Genomic DNA, 22157 nt, shown 5'->3' on the forward strand with positions numbered 1-22157 from the left:
GTGATGCTGAGACCTCACCTGATGATATGGAGAACCATCTAAAGTTAATGTGCAGTGCAGGAAGAAGAAGGAGAGTTGGTCTTCTAAGAATGGAGAGGACTGCAAACAAGAGTCAAGAACTGTCTGAAATTGGGTTACGGGTTTGAGGGGGTGTAGGAAAGGGGGTTTCTGTTCCACTTTTTGCCAGACTACTGATGCACTTTTTCTTGGTGTACCCTGGGTCCCTGCCAATCAGGTTCCCAGGGCCTGTGTTCATTCCCCAAAACTAACCCAATTGACATCTATGGCTACAGCTTCTGGTGCCAGCCAGAGACCGCGAATCCAGCCCACTCTGCACCCACCGGCCCGAGCTCAAGTGGTAAAACACCACGAGGAGCTCCCACCGGCGACCCTGACCCGAGATCCGGCGAACCCTGACCTGCCTCAAGCCTCCTGACGACGCCTGCAGCATCAATCCAGAGCACCCACCCTACCGCGACCAGAGCGGGTAAGAAAATCCGACGTCACAAGGCACCCCTGCACCCGATGCCCCACGACCTTGTGTGTCCAAACCAACGGTGCCTAACCAACCCACGACATCCCAACTTACCCCCTCGAAGTGGTGGTCGCACCCAGAAGATCCTCGTCCCCAAGCCTGCAGTGTTTCTTTGTACCGGAGGTTCTCCATTGAAAACAACAGGGCACCCGACCTCAAAACAGCACCCGGCTGCCCTAGTGCTGCTGAGGTGCCCCTTTGGTGGTAACTTGGTCCCCAACTTGCCCTGAGCTTAACCCTAGGAGCTTTGCTCCCACAACCCAGTGGCCTGCTTGCCAGCAGCCACCAACCGGAGGCCCCCTATCCCCCATTGGATAACCTTGGGCCTCAACACTCTGCACCTGGCCACCCTAGTGCCGCTGAGGGTGCAACAACAGTGCATCACTGACCGTGGGAGACCCCTGAGTCTAACCCCAGAACCTTAACTCCCACAGTTGATTACTTACCTGTGAACCGTTAACCTGTTTTCCTAGGAAAAGGATAACATTGACACTTTTTCTCCAAAAAGTTAGTGTGGAGTTTTGAAAGCCAAAAGTATTCTTTAAAAATCGCACAAATAACCAAAACGTGTTTACTCACCTGTTTGCAGGAAATGTCCCAGTGCTGAATCTAGGTATTCAGCACTGAGTTAGAAATGTAACGTGAAAAGTAACTTACCTGCAATTTACTGAAAAAGCCTATTCATTCCAATGTACTGTATTTGCTAAGTGTTGCATACTACTGCTCCCCTGTAAATCAAACAAAGTACAATTTTTATTGCATTTTCAAATTGTCCTATATCCAGTAACCTATTACTGAAAAGTATTTAATACTTACCTGTACAAGGCCTGCTTGGTTCTAAAAATAAACAGTATGTTTTTATACAACAACAATTGGCCTAGAGTTCAGGTCTTGAGTGTGTGAATTCATTTGCTGACTGAGTGGGTACATCAAATGCTTAACACTGTCCTCCGATACTGCCTTACTGCTCGACCACTCTACCACTATTACAGTAAGATTCTATCTAACTTTAACCTCTGCCTACCTCTGGGGACATTTGGACTCTATACACACTATACCTTATTTTTGTGTAGTATATATATAGAGCCAGTTTCTTACAGGGGGTGTAATCTACATTTAACCCCATGCATGCCCTTGACGGAACCACTCCGTCATGAGCCACGGGCGCCGTCTGCTCATGACGGAGTGGTTCCGTCATGCTGCGGCCGTTGGCAGCCGCTCCGCCCACGCCGCGCTAATTCCCCACTTGTGCGGGCGATTAGCGCAAGTGGGTGGAGTCATGACGGAACCACGCCATCATGACCACAGCTCGCCCGTGACTCATGACGGCGTGGTTCCGTCATGAGCATATCGGCGCCGCAAACCCCCCAAACCCCCCCAGCGCTGCGGCGGAATTCGCGCCGCAGCGAAGGGGTTAAGCAGCACCCACAATTCTTGTCAGGGTGAAACACAAATGAACCTGTGCTTAAACTTCTGGTAGCCTAGCACAAAAGCAGTTAAGCCAGGATACAGGCTGCAGGTACCAAATGGTTAGGACTAGAAAAATACAACTATCAGTGGCATTTTCAGAGGGTTTTAAATTATTATTCTTTAGACACCAAACGTGACATTCCCACCTGCTCCTAGCTCTATTCAGACTTGGCATAGTCCTTGTTCACAGTCAAAGCGGCAGCAATAAACAACCATTCCGCAATGTTTATTGCCTATAAGACTCACCTGAGGGCAATTAAAGGATATATAATGAATTGACTAGCAGTCCAGAATAGTTATTTATCGCTGCCGGTTTGCTGTGAACAAGGTCTATGCCAAGTCCGAAACGCGTTGGGTACAATATAATATTCAAATGGAACACGCTGACTTTGTATGCTGCTGAGAGTAACGGAAGTTACTTGGTGAGGAGTGCGCTTTGTTTTGGACAAACTGTGGCTATATATATATATATATTATCTACTGGCGGTCGCCAGTAGATAGTTATAGTTAGGACCGTGTTTCCATAGGAAATCCGCAACATTCTATTTTGAATAACTTTGGCGCCGATTGTCGAATCCTCGCAAAATTTTCAAAATAGGTGGGGCGCTCCGCTCCGCTCCTTCCCTGAAAGTCTCGGGGGGATTCGTCAAGCGGGGGCTGAGAAAAAGGGGGGGTCCCAAAACGCGTTTTCCGCATGCATTTTTCCATAGGACCTTTAGTCCAAGCTACAGCCCGAACGGCTGAACAGAATTACTAGAAATTTGGCAGAGAGGTAGTCCACAGGTCAGGGATGTGGCTTTTGCAGGTCTGGTGTAAATCTGTTCAGTAGTTCCTGAGAAAATAGCATTTAAATCAATATATATATCTATAGGCGCGCTCCGAGCGCGTACGGCAAGCTTACCGTACGCGCACGCTGCCGTGCGCGAGCGCGATTCTGATTGGTTGTTAGATCTTAGTAAACAATCGAATCGGTCGAAACCAGGAAGTGTCGGCCGCCATTTTGTCTCGCGCAGTCTGAGGGGGTGAAAAACAAAGGTGGAGAACGTGAAAATGGGGCAGGGTGGACAATTCCTGACCCCCTAGCCTTTGTCAGGAGGTCCCAGAAGGACCCCCAAGTGCCAAAATTTCCCTAAATTTTTTTTCGAAAAATCGCGGGGTGCGCGTAGCGTGCGCGTACGGTAGAAACGGAAAAATTCCGCGAAATGCGTAACGTGGGCGTGTGGTGCGCGAAGCGCACCGCACGCCCACAGAGCGCGCACGGTGCGCGAAGCGCACCGCGCGCGTACGGTACGCGCACGGTGAAAAACCTTAAAAAAAAAAAAAAAAAACATTCATAAGTTACCATTTAAAAAACCATACAAATTCACTGAAAAAACCATAGGTTTCACACACGTTATAGTTAGGAATTAGCACTTAAAAAACCATCGGTTTCACACATGTTATAGTTAGCTGGACATTTCACTCGTGAAAAACCATTGAAATTCCCCCGTTATAGTCCGTGCAGGCAACTATAACTCACGCGACCGCAATCCTCTGCTGATGACGTCAGATATTACATCACTGATGACATATGTGTCTTTCTGAAAAAAAAATATTTGTAATATATGTATAGCTAAAAATCAATGGAAGAAGACATGGGTAAATAAGTGTCTAAATACAGTGATGTAATATCTGACGTCATCAGCAGAGGATTGCGGTCGCGTGAGTTATAGTTGCCTGCACTGACTATAACGGGGGAATTTCAATGGTTTTTCACGAGTGAAATGTCCAGCTAACTATAACATGTGTGAAACCAATGGTGTTTTAAGTGAATTTGCAAGGTTTTTTAAATGCTAATTCCTAACTATAACGTGTGTGAAACCTATGGTTTTTTCAGTGAATATATATATATATATTTAGAGACATATGCACACTAACTCATATCTAAACATATGAATAGCATATACATTTATAATGTTACTTAGGTGACTTTGAACGTAAAAAAAATATTTCATTGAAAGTTGTGTTATGTTATACTGATTGTATAGTGCACTAATCACCCGAGAGGGTATCCAGGTGCTTGGGCAGGTGTGTAAAGTCACAGCTCCCAAAGTAAAACACTTAATTTAGCTGAGATGTAATGACTCTGGTTGTAACTTTTGTGATGGCATGATGCAAAGGTTACAAAACAGTAACATACTGCTGATCAAACGTAACATATCCTAGCAAAACCTAATTTGTCTTACCTTGTCCTGATCCATTTGCAACTGATACATATTTGCCCTGTTAATGATGTTCACTGTTTCTACCCTGGCAATGTTGCTGGTGTGTATGCTGTACAGAACTCCAGAGATCTTGCTAGATATTGTATGTGCTTAGTTCAGTGCCTTGAAAGTGACATACCTGTTCTAGAAGATCTTGCAGGTAGAAAGGCAGAGTAATCCTGGGAAGTTTTCTAAGCATGGCAAGACATTGTGAACTTCTTTGATTACTAGGGCTCCAGCACACAGGATGCTCATCTGGCAGCTCAGATGTAATTTCAGGAAGAAATGAGCAGGACATTGCAGCCATGGATGTGTGAGAGGATTTGAAGTTGCACAATAGTTATGAGTTCTTGAACAATATCCTTCACGCTGCAGAGCAGTAGAAGTTAGTACCAGGTGGTTTGAGTCTTCATTTTCATTCATCTACTTCTTTAGGCCCTCATCAAAAACAGTCCAAAAACATGGCCAAACCACGGCACCCTGATAGAACCCCACTTGCACCCCTTGGTGTCCAGCACCATCTTCAAAATTAGTTGCATCATCATGATTGACACACCTGCCTATCTGGATGAAAAGCTCACCATTGCCAGTGGCATCCGAAACACACACAGTAGACACACCATCAGACTGGAGATAAAATACAAAAATAAGAAAAAAAAGACAAATTGAAAAAAAAAAAAAAAAAAGCAACAGGCATTCTCAAGCAGTGCACTCATGATCTGGAACGATGATCCTATATCAATCAGGACTTTTCCAATACCGTTCTAAAATATGAAAAGATTGAACAGGCACCACTTTAAAGAACACTGTCACGAGGAAGTAAATATCCACGTCTTCTCTCAGAACCCAGTAACCCCTGCATTCTCTAGTTTACTGTTTCTTTGCATTCGACAGGGCTATGCTGCCTTTTGGCTACTTTTGCAGAACACACATAACCACTCACATGAATTTGCAATGTCGTTTTTTAAGCTTATGTTGGCATCAATGTACAATTCCAGGAGTATAAGGAGGATGAAGTGCTTTAGAACGAGTCAGTTGTGGTTCATTTTCTAGGGGACACTTTGCACTTGCTCTTGCTTTTTGTTGCTGGTGATCACCACAAACTCCATCAAAAGGGGTTGAAGCTTCAGGTGGGCCATCAAGATCCAGGCATGTACGATGGCGAGAATTGCCACGATTACTAATTCTTTCAGCACAGATTCTCGGTTTTGCAAGGTCTATATAAGAACAGCAATAGAACCATTGTGGTTTCTTTTTCCTTACAATTCCTTAAAACAACACATCCACATCTCATGGGCAACAGGTTGACAATCTGCTCTTGGGGAAACAAGATGGTTGGCCTGATTTTACTTTATGTCCACAGAAATTCTCATGAGACTGATCCGGGTAGTTTTGTTCAAGCTCATAAGAATATCAGAGGTACAGGACTTTGAATTTAGCAATCTATCAATAACCCCTCTCTGCTTAGAAAGATTCTTCCTGCAGTCAGGCTTGATGTGCTTTAGTAAAAGCTGTTCATGCTAAGGCCAAATGTTGACATGCTCCTTTAAACTCCAAATGTGTGGAAAGAGGTACACGGCATTAAAACAAGGTAATTAATACAAGCACAACAGTTTATAATAAAAATAAAAACAAATTCCAATAAAAGATGCTCTTTGAGAGCTCAGTGCACTGGTTAAAGGGGTGAACATGTAACTGTCCTTACGTACAGGTTTTGGATAAAAATCTGATGTCTGTCTTTCCAGGATTGTGGACTGTGTGGAACGCATCGAAGAAACATAGTGAATATACATTAGGGCTCTTCTACCAGATACCTTTTGCAGGAAGCCAGCAATAATCTTAATTTAAAACTCGCCATTTAAGACTGAGTAATAAGAAAATGCTAAATATATGTTTCTACAAATAATTGAGTGATCAAAAATTGGAAGCCATTAACAAAGTTTTCAAAAAAAGATCACAGAGGCCTATTAAAAAGACTTCTTGCAACTGCACAGAAAAGAGCCAAGGCAGGATCTTATCACTGTGGCAGGACCACAGTGTGAGGTGGAGGTTTCAAATGGAGGCACTTGTTAATGTGGTTCGATGGATGCCGTGAGTGCCAATGTGAGTGTCTTGTATGAAGCAGGAGAGGGGAAGCGAGAAACCATATCACTGGAAGGAAAAGGTGAATAATGGCCAGGATGGCAAGCATAAAAGGCCAGAGACTGCCTAGAAAGGGCTTACAAATAAAGGAGAGCAGTGTCAACAACTGTACAGCTGTACACAATTCTTACTGTGGAAGTATTCTGTTCCAAATATGTTTCAGGCAGCTAATATAAGCTAAACTTAGAATAGTTTAATGTGCATGGGGCTTCTAATGTAACTGACAGAATATCAAGCATCAACATGCTTGGGAGAGATGATGGCAATTGTTTGTAATGTAGAGGAAAAACCGAACTCCTTAAAGATAGAAATTGACTTGAAAGTAACTGTCATGCTACCATTGCCAGCCAGAATCCTTCTTTGGAGCTATTGATAAGAATGAGGCCCTGGTCCTTCAACAAAATGGAATTCCCTTACAAGCATCACACAAAGTAAGATTCTTAAATGTATGGGGAGGAAAGGCATATTAATGGGTTTTGAAAGGTATCATGCTAACTTTGACCTTTGCATGAATTAACTTAACCCTGACGGCTCTTTGTTTCTCTTTACTTGGTTCAAACCAAGTGCTGATCCTTTAAAAGCCCCCAATACCCACTCCATGGCAGCAATGGGTACATTTGAGTCATATCAGTGGCAAGTAGTGAAAACACTGCTTACAAGTAAGCATAATAAACAATGAGCCTTAGCTAGACAATATCAGAAAGGTTGCTTCTTACAGTGTTTCCCCTCTCAAGGCCACATTCTTGGTATTTCATAAAGAAGACTTCACTCCTCAAGATAACAAAGACAATTTGCATGGTACAATAAAAAAAAAAACCTCCGAAGATACAGAAGTGTCAGCCCAGGCAATAGGTACACTCAGGATTGAGAAATCTGTGATGGCTGCCAACCGAATGGTCTGAATTTAGAAACTGTTACACACAGGGCCTTCAGGAACACCATGACACTGTCTTTAACAGTATGCTCAGACCAACAGGTCTAAGCCACAATATTTCCCCTAAATATTGCCAGCAGAGGTTATCAGAGTACACATTACAGTACAAGATGCCATTAGCTGAAAGCCCTCTCACCAGAAATGACAGTTCTTTAAGCACTCAAGCTTTAAAGAAAAAACAACTGAAAAATATTCATTTAATTATACCTTCCTGTAACTATGCAGTGCATTCCAAAGGTTTTCTATAACTGTGTCTAAAAGAACAAACATTCTTTACTCTTATTTTTCACCTGTGGGGGCACATGTTCTAAACAGCTGTCTAGCTGCCATGTAGAACTAGGCAAATGAAACATACGAAAGCTTAATTGCTGCTTCTGTCATTCACATGTTAAGTGTTAGTGTAATAAAACAATGGTCTGGTGGGCATGCATGTAGGCCATGGGCACCTTATTGAACTTCTGTAATGAATGCCCTCTTGTTAACATACACACCTTTGTCTTCTGTAAGGGAAAATGTGTTGTTATATATCTGGACTTTTTTCTCTGTGAATGTTAAGCTAATTTTGTAAACTGTGCCATGGAGAAAATAAGTACCAAAAGCCATTCCCCATACTTGGGGGGATATGTTTCACCTCACACCTCTTCTCTACGTTTTTGTGTTCATTCATATTAAATGGTCAATAAAAATGTTGAAACAAGATGATAATGTCTTGCACAACTAATCTTTTAAATTAATGTTTAATGCTCTCCCAAGTACCATGCTTTTGGCAACAGAGAAACCCACCAAATATTTCTATTTAGATGTTTTTATTAAAATATATATGCAGATATTTTTCAATACTAACTACATAGATTCATGAGATTTCCACTGAACCATGTCTCACTCTGCCCAACTGAAACATTTATCAATGTACTACCTCTAAATCTGAAAGTGCTATTTACCATTTTTCATCAGGCATGCAGTACACAGTTCAGAGGGCTGCAATTGGTCCTGGGCAGAACATTCTGTCACCCTTCAGTTTCAATTCCTGTTGCAAACATTAACAAGTTCAATTTAAATTAAGACCACCATTGAACAGTTGTCAAGGTTACTGTCTGCAAGTTGAGATTTTGCACCTTAAAAGACTTTCAGAGTCTTGATCTGCGAAGGGAGTATACGCAAAATAGACAATATGCTATCATGCTGTGTTTCATTAAACACACTTATATCACATGGGAGACATCGTGGCACTGAATGGAAACAGTGAGACTACACAGGGACCACTAGACCACAGGCACCCAAGAAATTATCCTTCAATATAGATTTCCATAAAATTTCTCAGCTGGCGGACAGTAGCATTGAGAATAACCAATGACAAAAATGTAGAGCTTTGTCTAAAAACATCTTGGTCTATCAACAGATGAGAGACTGTATTCCTTGCGAGTTCCTTATACAGCCATCACAGGTGATATGGTGACATTCCTAGATATACTTGTGTCTAGTCAGGAAGAGATGGAAGTGGATGTAAAATAAGAAAATAAATTAAAATTTTCCAACTGATTGAAGCCTTGGTCACATTAGGAATGATCATGTGGTTTGTGTTGTCAAGCTGTTTTACATTTCTGCTTTCCTTCTATGAAAGGAATGGACTGCACCTTCAAGGCTGTTCAGTCTATAATACTTTGCACTGTACATTACACAACACATGGTCCTTTAAAACTAAACTTTGTCTGTTTCAGTTTTCAGATATTCGTATGCATTATTTGATGACTGATGCCATCCATATGAATTTGGTATTTATGTGTTCAGTATATAACGCCAATATGAATTTTGTGGTCTCCAAAGAGACATCCAGTATTAGTTGCCTAATGAAGGATATTTTCCTCTCAAGCTTTTTCTGCATGGAATACAATATGGCCACTCCCAGTGAGCTATGCATCTCCTAGTGCGGTATATTATTTCCTATGGTAAGTTGAAGATTTCTTCACTATCAGTCATTTCAGTCTATAATAATAGTTGAATCCTGTTCCGAATGTATTTTGCAATGTCTAATTAAATATTCTTTTAAACTGAAGCTTTTCTCACATTTAGTACATTGAAAAGGTCGCTCTCCTGTGTGAGTTCGACGATGTCTGATGAGATATATTTTTAAACTGAAGCTTTTCTCACAATCGGCACATTGAAAAAGTCTCTTTCCCGTATGGGTTCTTTGATGTGTAGTCAGATTTCCCTTCTGGTTAAAGTTTTTACCACACTGACCACACTGATAAGGTCTTTCTCCTGTATGTGTTCTTTGATGAATAATAAGATCTACCTTTCGAATGAAGTTTTTTACACAATCAGTACACTGGTAAGGTCTTTCCCCTGTATGTGTAATCAGATGTTTTTTAAGATCTACTTTTTGAGTAAAGGTTTTTTTACATTCACTACACTCATACGGCTTTACTCCCATATGGGTTCTCTGGTGTCGAATTAGATATTCCTTCAAACTGAAGCTTTTATCACATTCAAAACAATGATAAGGCCGCTCTCCTGTATGTATTCGCCAATGTCTAATGAGAGATGTTTTCAAATTGAAGCTCTTCTCACACTGGAAACACTGAAAGACACCTTTTCCAGCATGGGCTCTTTGATGGGTAATTAAATTACCCTTCCGAGTGAAGCTTTTTCCACATTCTCCACACTGATAAGGTCTTTCTCCTGTGTGTTTTCTTTGATGAATTATAAGGTCTACCTTCCGAATGAAATTTTTTTCACATTCATTACACTGATATGGTTTTATTCCCAAGTGAGTTTTCTGATGGATTATGAGATTACCTTTCCAAGTGAAGCTTTTAATACACTGAGTACATTGGTAGGGTCTCTCTCCACTATGTGTCCTCTGATGTGCAATAAGATATGCCTTTATACTGAAGCTTTTCTCACAGTCTGTACATTTATAAGGTTTCTCTCCTGTATGCGTTTTCTGATGTCTAATGAGGTATTCTTTCAAAGTGAAGCTTTTTTCACATTCAGCACAGTGAAAAGGTCGCTCTCCGGTATGTGTTCGCCAATGTTTAATGAAGGATACCTTTAAACGAAAGCTTTTCTCACATTCAGTGCACTGAAAAAGCCTATTTCCAACATGGGTTCTCTGATGGGTGATAAGATTTCCCTTCTGAGTGAAGCTTTTTCCACATTCAGAACACTGATAAGGTCTTTCTCCAGTGTGTTTCCGCTGATGAATTAGAAGATCTACCTTTCGGATGAAGCTTTTCTCACAATCAGTACACTGATATGGTTTTAAACCCATATGCGTTTTCTCATGGATAATGAGATTGCCCTTCCAAGTGAAGCTTTTTCTACACTGAGTGCACTGGTATGGCCTCTCTCCACTATGTGTTCTTTGATGAGAAATAAGATATCCCTTCACGCTGAAGCTTTTCTCACATTCAGTACATTGATATGGTTTCCCACCCAAATGTGTTTTCCGATGTCTAATGAGATACTCTTTCAAAGTGAAGCTTTTTTCGCATTCATTACATTGAAAAGGCCGCTCCCCTGTGTGTGTTCGACTATGTCTAATAAGATATATTTTCAGACTGAAGCTTTTCTCACACTGCAGACATTGAAAAGGTCTCTTTCCAGTATGGATTCTTTGATGGGTAATAAGATTTGCCTTCTGAATAAAGCTTTTTCCACATTCATTACACTGGTACGGTCTCTCACCACTGTGTGCTTTTTGATGTTTTTTAAGATCCACCTTTTGACTGAAACGTTTATCACATTCATCACATTGATATGGCTTCACCCCCAAATGTGTTCTCTGGTGTCTAACAAGATATTCCTTTAAACTAAATCTTTTATCACATTCAGTGCAATGGAAAGGTCGCTCTCCTGTATGTGTCCGCAAATGTCCAATGAGAGACGATTTTAAACTAAAGCTTTTTTTGCATTCAGTACACTCGAATAGTCTATTTCCAGTATGTGTTCTCTGATGGGTAATCAGGTTACCTTTCTGAGTGAAACTTTTCCCACATTGATTACACTGAAAAGGTCTTTCTCCTGTATGTTTCCTTTGATGAATGATAAGATCTACATTTCTAGTAAAGGTTTTTTCACATTCATTACACTGGTATGGTTTCAAACCCATATGAGTTCTTTGATGCCTAATGAGATATTCCTTTAAACTGAAGCTTTTGTCACATTCAGTACACTGAAATAATCTCTTTCGGGTATGAGTTCTTCGGTGGGTAATGAGATTTCCTTTTTGAAAAAAACTTTTTTTACATTCGATGCAATGATAAGGTCTGTCTCCTGTATGAGTTCTTTGATGACTTATAAGACCTCCTTTTTGAATGAAGTTCTTCCCACACTCCTCACAATGAAATGGTTTCACTCCTAAATGTGTTTTCTTATGTCTAATGAGATATTCCTTCAAACTGAAGCTTTTTTCACAATCAGTACATTGAAATGGTCGCTCTCCTGTATGGGTTCTCCAATGTCTTATAAGATATGTCTTCAGACTAAAACTTTTTTCACACTTAGTGCACTGAAAAAGTCTCTTTCCTGTATGAGTTCTTTGGTGAGTAATAAGATTTCCCTTTTGAACAAAGCTCTTTCCACACTGACTGCAATGATATGGTCTTTCTCCTGTGTGCGTTCTTTGATGATTTACAAGGTCAATCTTTCTAATGAATTTTTTTTCACAATCAGTACATTGAAAAGGTTTCACTTTCATGTGGGTTTTCTGGTGTCGCATAAGATATTCCTTCAAACTGAAGCTTTTTTTACAATCAGTACAATGAAATGGACGCTGTCTCTGGCTTAACGTCACCAAATTGGGCACATTTTTGCATCCATGGTTAATTTCACTTTCCTTATAGCTATCAGGAGATTCTACTTTCAGAATCCCTTGATTTAATTCAGAACATGTTGCATTCTTCATGTCCTTTTCACACTGTGTAGTTTTCTCTTTTTTTATTTCTGTCAGCGACACTGTTTTACAGTCTATTTCATTATCAGCTATTGGGTTCAGATCCGATTGTCTTGAAGATGATGTGCATGTTGGGGTTTTGAAACACTTTAAAACATCTTCACAATTTTTATGATTTGTTGTTCCATGACCTGTGAGATTAAAGATAATTTGTTCACTTGCGTTCAAAATATACAATATTACCAAAAAACAATTAATATTTCAGGGTTACTGCATGGTGCTACAAAAAAAAAACACCTTTTAGGTTTGTGAGTAAATTTGTGAAACATAAAGAATTGGTTGCTCAAAAAAAATTCAGGGCTTGTTAGGGAAGAGGAGGAGGACCTGAGATCACGGCCAATAATTAAATGTTACAAAGTTATAAAGTATTTGGAACTGTCTAGTTCCACATGCTTATAGCAAGAGCAATTCGTTTTTTTAGAAATTGTACAGAATTTTAAGTCAAAGTCTTTTCTAAGCAATGTTGACTGTGTGTGGTAAAAGTGGGTAGGCACATTAGCAGTAGGCAATGCCTAGTACACTTCCTTTTATGGGATATAAGCAGCTATATATAATATTATAAATAATACTAATCTGAAAACATCAGCATTGTTGTACAAACATACATGTGTATATATATAGCTATTTAAACTTCCTACTCTTTTGTTTCGTTTCCACTTACTGTCAAAGCTGCACAGCTTTTGCAATGGCTGCCCTGTTTAACAGCACTGAGTGCAACTCAAAAGATACCCAGTGATACGCTTTTCCATTTCTAAATATAAATACGGAGAGGAAAAATTTTTTTTATCTGTTTATTTGTGAACAAATCTGTAAAAATGTAAAACTGAGAGCATTATCCTCGTGTGTTTATTGAACCTCTCTTCAGAGCAGCAAAATAGCACGCCACAAATTAGTGAGTCAACTAAGTACCTTTTTTAATGCTAAGTTAGCATGTTATTCAATTCAAACAAGTGCTTGCTTTGACACCTCTGTACAATTAGAAAAATTTAAATTAACTAGAGACACTTATTTTTGATTTCTTGATAATGCACATTGAAAATAATCAACACCTAGATTTTGTAGAGTACGCTGGGAGAACAAATAGTGGTATGGACTATAATATATAATGCAACATTTACATCTTTTTTAGAATTATGAATATTTTTACTGATCAATTAACAGGCCAGGAGAGAATCTTATCTCGTCCTGCAGTTGTATGTTTTAAACAGTGATACCCGTTTGAGTGGACTTCCACGTGATAAAATAGAACTACCAAGCACATTTTGCAAAGTGATTAACCCACTAAAAATGTGAGATAGTGATAGTATATGTAATGAGGTATAACATTCTTCAACATTTATGTTTAAATATTGAAAGATACGGATATAGAAAAAATTATCTATCAAGTATAAAATCGGTAAAGTAAGCAAGATTTTAGTTTTGAGACAAATCTTTATGGTGATTTGAAAGTTCACAAACAAATGTTTTTACAAACCCCACAAGTTCTAGTACTTTAAAACCTATGCTTTTAACTATGATAGTCAAACTATTGTAGGTTTTAGCAACATTCTTGGAAGCTCAGCTCATTCACTTATTGATTTTTCCTTTAATATTTGTGTAGGAATAGTTAGTTACTTGTAATCCTAGTTTAGCAAGGGAATCGTTCAAATTAATAAATACCAAAATATCTCCAATTATATATGAAATGTGAGAAACACTTATTTCAAAGAGAAACTTCCCAAAATGCATATCTAAAAACGCTTTCAGTTCTTTACACATCTCCAATTACAATGAGAACTAATTCATTAATCATTTAATTATTCCTTTACAAAAAATGTATTTACAGGATATGAAGTCAGACAGACAACAGCCTCACAGAAGAGGAATTTGACAGTATCTCTGTAAGATATCAGGCTGCTTCAGATTCCCAAAACACAGTACAATGCCATTCAGCCTTGGTGTATTTTGACAGGCATGTTAGAGAAAGGATATTAAACAGTATTTCTTATGCAATTTCCTGGCATGACCATGGAGAAATACAACTAGTTAATCAATTTAATGAAGTTACAAATGATGGACAATCGACAATAGTATACAAGAGTTCAGTATAACAGAAGGAGTCTACATAAAATAGTCTGGGTTGAGTATGACTGAGGAAGGCACATTCCTGGGCAATTTATGGGATCTCGAGATCAACTAATGACACAGGAGAGATATAATGAGTGGGTTATCTATAAAACTGGACAATGAGAGCCCAGTGAGTCCCCAGTTCCCAATTTGTTATTCTGTGAATTGAAAATGGTGTTTATCTACCCAGATATACGTTTCTATTTCAGTCCTTGTGTTTCATCACTTCAAAATGAGACATTGCCAGAGAATGCGGCAATCAACACTGCCCGATAAAACTGAAATAGCAAATAGGAATCACATGTGCATGGAGCTTGAGGGAATATCTGTGAAGGCAGAGAATACCATCGGAAATTTAGGAAAGCTTGTGGTTGATGGACCTGATGATGTGGATGATTCCCACCTTAGGCCGGCTAGTCATAAAGATTCCTCAATGATACAGAACCAGGAGGAAAGGGGGACCCATGGAAAACTGTAGTGCAACATCCTAAAACACCGTCAGGTGAATGTTGTTTATGCTTACTCATTAAAGTTTCTGAGGATCAATGTTTTGCCTTTTGGTTATAAAAACAAAGTAAATACAGGTAAAAAAATAAAAAAAGGATTTCACTGAACTGAGGTTACCTGAAACTGCACTGCATTCTGGGAATCGTGCACTGCCTAACCAATTTCCTAAATTGTTTTCCCTTTTAAACAGAGCACTAAAATCATTTTTTTTAACTCCTTTTTTAATTCTAGTGTCATCTTTTTGTACTATTTTTTGTGGCAACTTAGCCGGTCTGTGCCATCATGCAAGGATCTAACATTAAAGTAATTGAGTGTTGACAGTTCATTTGTAGCCTTCTGAGAGGCATGTCTGCATTACCTTTTACCACACTAGAGGAGAAACACCATGAAGAGTATAATGATTAGTCCGATTGTCTAGACTTTCTTCTAGACACCTTTCTGGTTCATTTATTTAGAAATCTGTTTATTGAGTTTGCAACCATAGTCACACAATACATCTCATATTGGCAGAGAGCATAGTTACATCTATTGCATGGTAAAGGCTCAGGACACATCACATATAATCTGAACATTCTGTACCAAATGGGTGGCATGTAGCATTGCCCAAGGCTATAGCCTGTGAGGCTGTAAGTAAAACTATCACCACGCGCGGTTTTGCGGTCGCATCACTTGTGGAGATTATCATACCGCCGTCTCTGTTGCCAAATGCGTACTTGTCCCATTGCACCCCTAAACAGATAATCAAACATTGCTAAACGCCCCATTCTGCAACTGGGAAGCTGTCTCCTCCACAGCTTAGCAACTAGAACAACATCCAACAGCAGCTCTCAACTCGATTCTAGATACCCCTCCCCTCATACCCCTCTCCTGTCGGGCTCCTCCCTCCAGCCCTTGCCTCCAGGAGTGTTACGTTTACTATTATCCTTGCAGCGCCATGCATTATCATCTGTGTCAAAGTAGTTATACCCAGCGTCGTGACACCCCGTCGGGCCAGACAGCCCCCTAGTTTCTAACGCAGCTCTTGCAGCTCGCCACTGTCCCCTGCCAGGGTCACCCCATCTGATTGTAGCAGGGCCTGCAGCATCTCCCCCCATTGGGATGTGATTGGCGTTACCCTAAGGCCCAGTGTTTCCTCCCGTCGAGTGCCACTTCCTCCGCCTTTGCCCAGACCAAAAAAGAGCCGCGTCTGCCTTCCAGCGCTTAGTGATAAGTCGCTTCGCCACTATGATCCCCAGATCTATAAAACGAGAGGCAACCTTAACCTGGGGTGGCCTATGAAAGAGGTGCAACAGGTAAGTAGTTCACTCAGAGGGGAGCTCCCGTCCCGTGCACCTGCAGAGCACCCCTTGTATTGTCTGCCAGTATGTGCTCAGCTCCGGGCAACCCCACAGCATGTGAAGCAGATCAGCATCAACCTCCGAACAACGGGGACAGCATGCATCCACGCGATGGAAATATCTATTAATGGCAGCTGGCGTAAGGTATGCCCTATGTAAGATAAAGAACTGTATTTGGCGGAATCTCATATTTCTAGGCACCCTCCTCGGCCCCTGCAGTACCCTCTCCCATTCTTTATCTGCCATAGGGCGGGCAAGGTCCACCTCCCATTTCTCGCGCAATGCCCCTAGGCTCGGCGCCGCATGCGCTCGCAAGGCCGCGGTGAACCATTTAATCAGGTGCCCCCCTCGTCCCATGACATGAAGATATTGCACCACTAAGTGCTGTTCCGGCTCCTCCCGTAGGTCTCCCCAGCGGTCTGCTAGCGTCTCCACCAGAGCCCGATGGCGGAGGAACTGGCCCCGCGCTAACCCCGTCTCCTCCGCAAGGGTCGTGAATGGCAGAAGACCTCCATCACGGTATAGGTCCTCCAAGGTGTGGATATCAGCCGCATGCCAGTCCCTCAGCTCCACAGCCCTAAGTATGCCCCGCCCACAAGGGGAGCAATCCAAGGGTATAGCCGGCGCGTAAGGGATCCTGGTGTTGGTAAGCCGGAGACTTCTACGGTAGCATTTACACGCCACCACTAACAGCAGTGGCGTGGGTCGCAGTGCGCCCGTCGTCGGATGAAAGATCCAAAGGAGCTCGGCTAACGTCAGCGGAGGGTCCTCTGCCGTTGCAGTGTCCTCACGACTTCTGTCTGCCAGCCAGCGGGCCACCCATTGCAACTGCGCCGCCAAATAGTAATGTTCAAAACATGGCATGGCGAGCCCACCCTGGCCTATGGGGAGACACAGTTTGGGCAGTGCGACCACCCCTTTCTGGTTCATGTGTGAATGATTAGATGTTAAGCTGCCTGTCAGTGCCAAAAATGGCACTACTCCCATAGATGAGAAGTAGACCGGAAAGATAAAAGGAAACATTTACTTAATTCTAGTTCTCTATAATGTTTCTGAACATTCCTAAGGCACAAAAGGTTTTGCTCTATCTTTTTAAGAGTAGCACATGTTTTTACCTCTTAGGACAATGAGGCCTTCCAGTAATACAGCTCTTTGCAAAAATCTAAAGACAAATACATATTCCACCATCCTATAGAAGTCTTAGAAAACTGTAAACTGAATTATTTCAAAACAGGGTTGTATTAATACATTTGACTGCCATAGTATTACAAAAGCAAAGGTACATCTCTGGGCCTCTGTGAAGTACAGGGAGAAAATGAGCTGTAAGGTGGGAGTAGGAGCCTTTTATCTACTGCCATATTTTATGTTTCTAAAAGTAATACATTATCATAGAGGGCTGGGCTGTCAGGGATCAATGCATAACTTGTTCTACGAAGATTCAGGCTTCACGTTCTCTTATTATTTAATAGCTGATGGGGAAAATATTTGAAGTGGAAGGAATAGTGCGGAAGAAGACTGATGCATTCCTTGGTCTCTCAACAGAGAAATAACTTTCACTGCATGATATAATAATTTATTTTTCTTGCCTATCCAACCCTTGTTCACTTTTGAATGATTACCCCAGTTAACAATGCAAAGCGCCCGGCATGCCCATTCCATTACGGGCCTCTTTCAGTAGCGTGCATTCTGAATGCCCATGCCATCTTTGACATATCTGCTGTAATAATAGACATGTGGCACTATCATTCAGAAACTGCACAACTGACACAAGCATATTTCACATTGAAGGTATCCAGATCATTCCTCGTTCACTAAACATGGATCCATTCCTGGGATTTCCTATTTTGTAAACCACGTTTATCAAGGGAATTATTCCGGTGCAGTCACATAAAGTGAACCTAGTCTGCAGCTTTGGTCCCAGTTTGGAGGTACTAATGGTTGTAACACCCTCTGCACACCATAGCAGGTCAGTGTTTGCCTCTCAGTAGTTCTTCCGTCATGAACTACGCATCTCCTTGAGCACTCTTCTGTTGGCACAATTTCCTAGAGGTAGGACCTAGTGTGAAAAGGGTGTGCAAAAGTCATCCGTGAAAGCTATTTCCATTCATCCTGTAACACACAGAAAGTGAAAAGATGGGTGCAGAAATCATCTCTACACAATTTTCCACATTTGGACCCAGGGCTGGTTTTTGGAACGGCATGAGCGAGCTGGGCCAAGGCGCCAATCTTTAGAGGAGCAAACAGAACTATTTGCATAAAGGTCCAACAACGCAACGCCCCTTACCTTGACTCGAGCATTTGTTTAAAGTACTTTAAACCGTTCTTTATGTGCTGCAATTGATGTATTTGTAACACCCATTCAGCCCCCTACTTTGCCTTCCCAGTTACCCCTCACCCTCTGCCACCACTGACCAGTGATTAGGACGTGCTGTTGCATTTTTTCATTAGCAAGGGCGGCATATTTGTTCCCGCAAGGCAGCGATTGGAGCAAGAGCAGCCTATGTGTGCACTTCTCAAATGAGGCCCATAGTGCGTTTCAGATGATCTAAATAAGCCCCATATCAGAAACATGACCGGATAGTGAGGGACCCTGCTTCTGCGCCGGTTTTCACGTAATTAATATACAGCATTTGCTATATAAATTAGCATCTGCTGCAATATCATTTGCAGTTTTTTTTTTTTTTTTTTTTTTTTTTTTTTTTAAAACCTTTATTCGTGCATCTCAGAAGAACAAATACGGGCCTACAACCGTCAGGCCGGCCACGTTACAGTGAAGCACTAATACCCACATTACAGCCCCCGTGCGTCAACGGTCAGGATTAACAGCGTGTTAGGAGTCACATACTGGGAATAGCTTTGACACCCGGGGAAGGAGCGGTGAAGGTTAATTTTAAGTTTTTTAGATAATTTTATCAAAGAAAAAAGGAAAGTCAGTGAAGGATAAGAACAAAGGAGATTCGAGTCCGCAAAATAGCTTCACCACACGGGAGAGCAGCAACATCAGTAAAAACATCAATGGAAGTAAAATCTCAAGCAGTGAGGCGGTGCAGAGAAATAACAGGATAGTCACATGAGCAAGTACGCACCCCTCCAAAGTCGCCCCCACTCGATCCACCCCACACCCGGACCCCGAATCGGAGAAAGTGGAGCGCAGAGACATAGAAGAAGAAAGGCCCATAGAACTAATTAAGAACAGAGAGTATTACCCCCCCACCCTACACCAATGCGGAGGCTACGGCCTCCCCCCCCCCCCCAGCATAGTGCCTGTCGCCCAAGGAACCCGAAATATAGAGAAGAGAGAAAGTAGGAATAGAGTAAAGAAATGAAGAAAACAGAAAAAAAAGGCGGGGAGGAGCCCACGGGACACCAGGGCGCCCCAAACCATCAGCCAGTTATGGCCTCCACACACTGAGAGCCCACTACGCCAAAAAACGGCATGCAAAGATACCATGGCACCACTGTTTAAGCAAAGGGACACAAGTCGCGACGAGCGCGCACAAAACATACATACAGTTCCAGTCCCAGGCCAGCCCGTCCATGAACGATGGCGATAGAAGTCAGTCTAGCCCTGGCCCGATCGCGGGCTTGGGATTAAACCAGCCCCTACATGAAGGCCCCGTGTCCCGAGCAGACAAAGACAAGATGGCCGCTTGTGAGAGGATGGTGAAGTAGGATCACGAAATGGCCGCCGACCATCGATTGAGGTCCCTCTTTGCACCACATAACGTCCAAACCTGGCAAGTGAAGTACAGGAGATCCACAACAAGGAAGCAGTAGGCCACCGCGGACGGTTCCTCGAAGCCGTCAGGTATCGCTCAGCAGGATATTCTTGCGGATGCGGTGAGGCAGGCAACAATGAAGCAGGCAGCCATGACCAGGGGGACAAAGTATCCGCAGTTGAAGTGGAGAGCGGTAGACCCCGGGTGCCGGGAACGCCAGTTGAAGGCACCAGTGTAGCACAATCATACACCACCGTTGCGTCCCCGCAAGAGGACAAAAGTACTGGGAGACCCACGCCCTGTGGGTGACAAACAGAGCGCTCACGACCCGCAGCCGACAGTATGGGGTCAAACCGCTCACTCAGCGCCTGCAGGCCAGCGCACATCTGTAGTTGAAAGTCCCGCAGGACAGCCAGAACGGAGCCGCATGTCAGCGGAAGCTGGGCCCCCACATCGGCAGCGATCCGGGACGGCACCGCGGAGCTGGTGTCCGGAAGAGGGAGGGCGAAGTGGGGGGCGGGCGAGACCGGAGTATCACCCCCCAGCCGCGGGCAGGCACTCAACACCATGTTTCGCCGCTGTACGTTGCAATGGCCCCGGGGGGGGGGGGTCGCGGCAAGGAGTCAATTCCCCTCAGGTCTACGCCGCAACAGGAAAGGCCGACAGTCGCTTCTCTTCCCGCAGGTTACCCTTCGCCGCCGGCTAGGCAATAGGTGAAGAGGGCAGCAGCCTCTCACAGCGCGGCCCTCAGAGCGGGGCAGGAGACCCACCGCACCGGGGCCCACCCCACAGCTCCAGCCCCTCAGGCACAGGGTGCAGAAGGTGTCCAGCCGGCCCTCCCCGGGCTCATCCGGCAACGATCTGTGGTGCGGGGTGAGATCGGGACCGCGGGGCCCCGGTTAGCGCTAGCTGGTCCGGTGACTGCGGAGCTTCCAGGGGGCCGGCAAAGGCCAGAATGGCGCCGGGTTTCGGTGCAGAGGACAAAAACACCCAGAACTCGGGCATCCGGGCGGGCTGAGACTCCGGGAAAGCGACAGCGCGGGCAGCGCGTCTTCGCACACGTCGCGCCTCAAGAATCAGCGAGGATGGGCAGCAGGATAGTAGTCCGAGGCCACGGGCCGACGGAGCCGGGCGCTCAAGCGTCCGCTCCGGTCGCCATCCCGGCTCCCCCCCCCACAGCGTGCGATCTTGATGAGTGGAATACAGTCATTACAGCTACATAAGTTGTTTGCACATTGTTTTTCCCCTTTATCAGTCTCCTCTCCACCATGTTTCACCAGCCCTGGCTCCCGGCGTTGATCCTCCGAGGCTGGCCGAGTTTCACTCCCGCCGCCTGTCTCTGTGGCCGGTGCCCCGCCCCGGTGTGTATCCCCCCCCAGCAGTTTCTGTCCTGCAGTTTACCGGCTTGTTGAATCGTCCGCCGGGTGCCTGGTCTTTGCGTGTATCGGATCTCCGTCAGGGCGCGGGTCCGACGTAGGGCCGCGACCCGCCTCCCTGCTGGCAACTCGTCCGCCCGATCCGTAGCGTAGCGTGGGTGTATATTTAAACCGGTCTCTCTGGTGTAGGTTGCTCCTGGGCCTCAGTGTTTTCGGCGTCTCACGGCCCTTCTCGCGGTTTCAGGCTGTTCTGCTCATCAGGCGCCGCGTTGTCTCACGGGAGTCCCCGGCTTCCGATCAGCATGTAGGCCTCGGTCATCTCACTCGGTGCCGTTATGCCCTAAGTTTACGTAGCGTTCTCTAGTTAACGGTGGTGCTAGCCGCTATCTTCCGGCGTCCTTTCCCGGTTCTTAAAGTCGCCGCGATGCCGGATTTATTTCAGGATTGTCGGGGAGAGACGCTGGCGGTCGCGGAGCTCTCCTAGGCAGCGGCCATCGCTGTCGGCTGCAAGCCACGCCCCCTCATTTGCAGTTTTTAACAAATTTTCTGTCTTTCTAGTTTCATTAGATCTAAATAAAACGCTTCAAAAGTGGTACCACATAGTGGTAGATTCTTTGCATCGGTCACATCGTCGTGCACTTTTCAGTTATTGCTTGCTGTTTTATGGAGTTAAGCAAGTACTAAAACTGTAAAATCTTTGCTCATATCATACTAATGTGTGTTAAAATACGATAAAAATGATTGCTACCGAAAGTCCCACTATCACCCACACTGATCAAAATGTTAGCATTTGTGGCCAGATGCCATGTTATGACAAACCCTGTTGGATCGCAG

At 43.4% G+C, this 22157-nt stretch overlaps 1 protein-coding gene across 1 annotated transcript in view; it reads right to left on the reverse strand.

Moving 5' to 3' along the window:
- Positions 1–8030: 8030 nt before the first annotated feature.
- Positions 8031–22157, reverse strand: part of LOC146813453 (uncharacterized) — a 316204-nt gene continuing 302077 nt past the window's right edge. Inside the window, exon 12 of the mRNA XM_085620211.1 lies at positions 8031–12409. Coding sequence (XP_085476337.1) covers positions 9303–12409 — 3107 coding nt within the window. The 3' untranslated portion in view covers positions 8031–9302. The remainder of the gene's footprint in view (positions 12410–22157) is intronic.

Source organism: Triturus cristatus, chromosome 7 (assembly GCF_964204655.1).
Source record: "Triturus cristatus chromosome 7, aTriCri1.1, whole genome shotgun sequence".
In the NCBI taxonomy this organism is placed as follows: domain Eukaryota; kingdom Metazoa; phylum Chordata; class Amphibia; order Caudata; family Salamandridae; genus Triturus; species Triturus cristatus.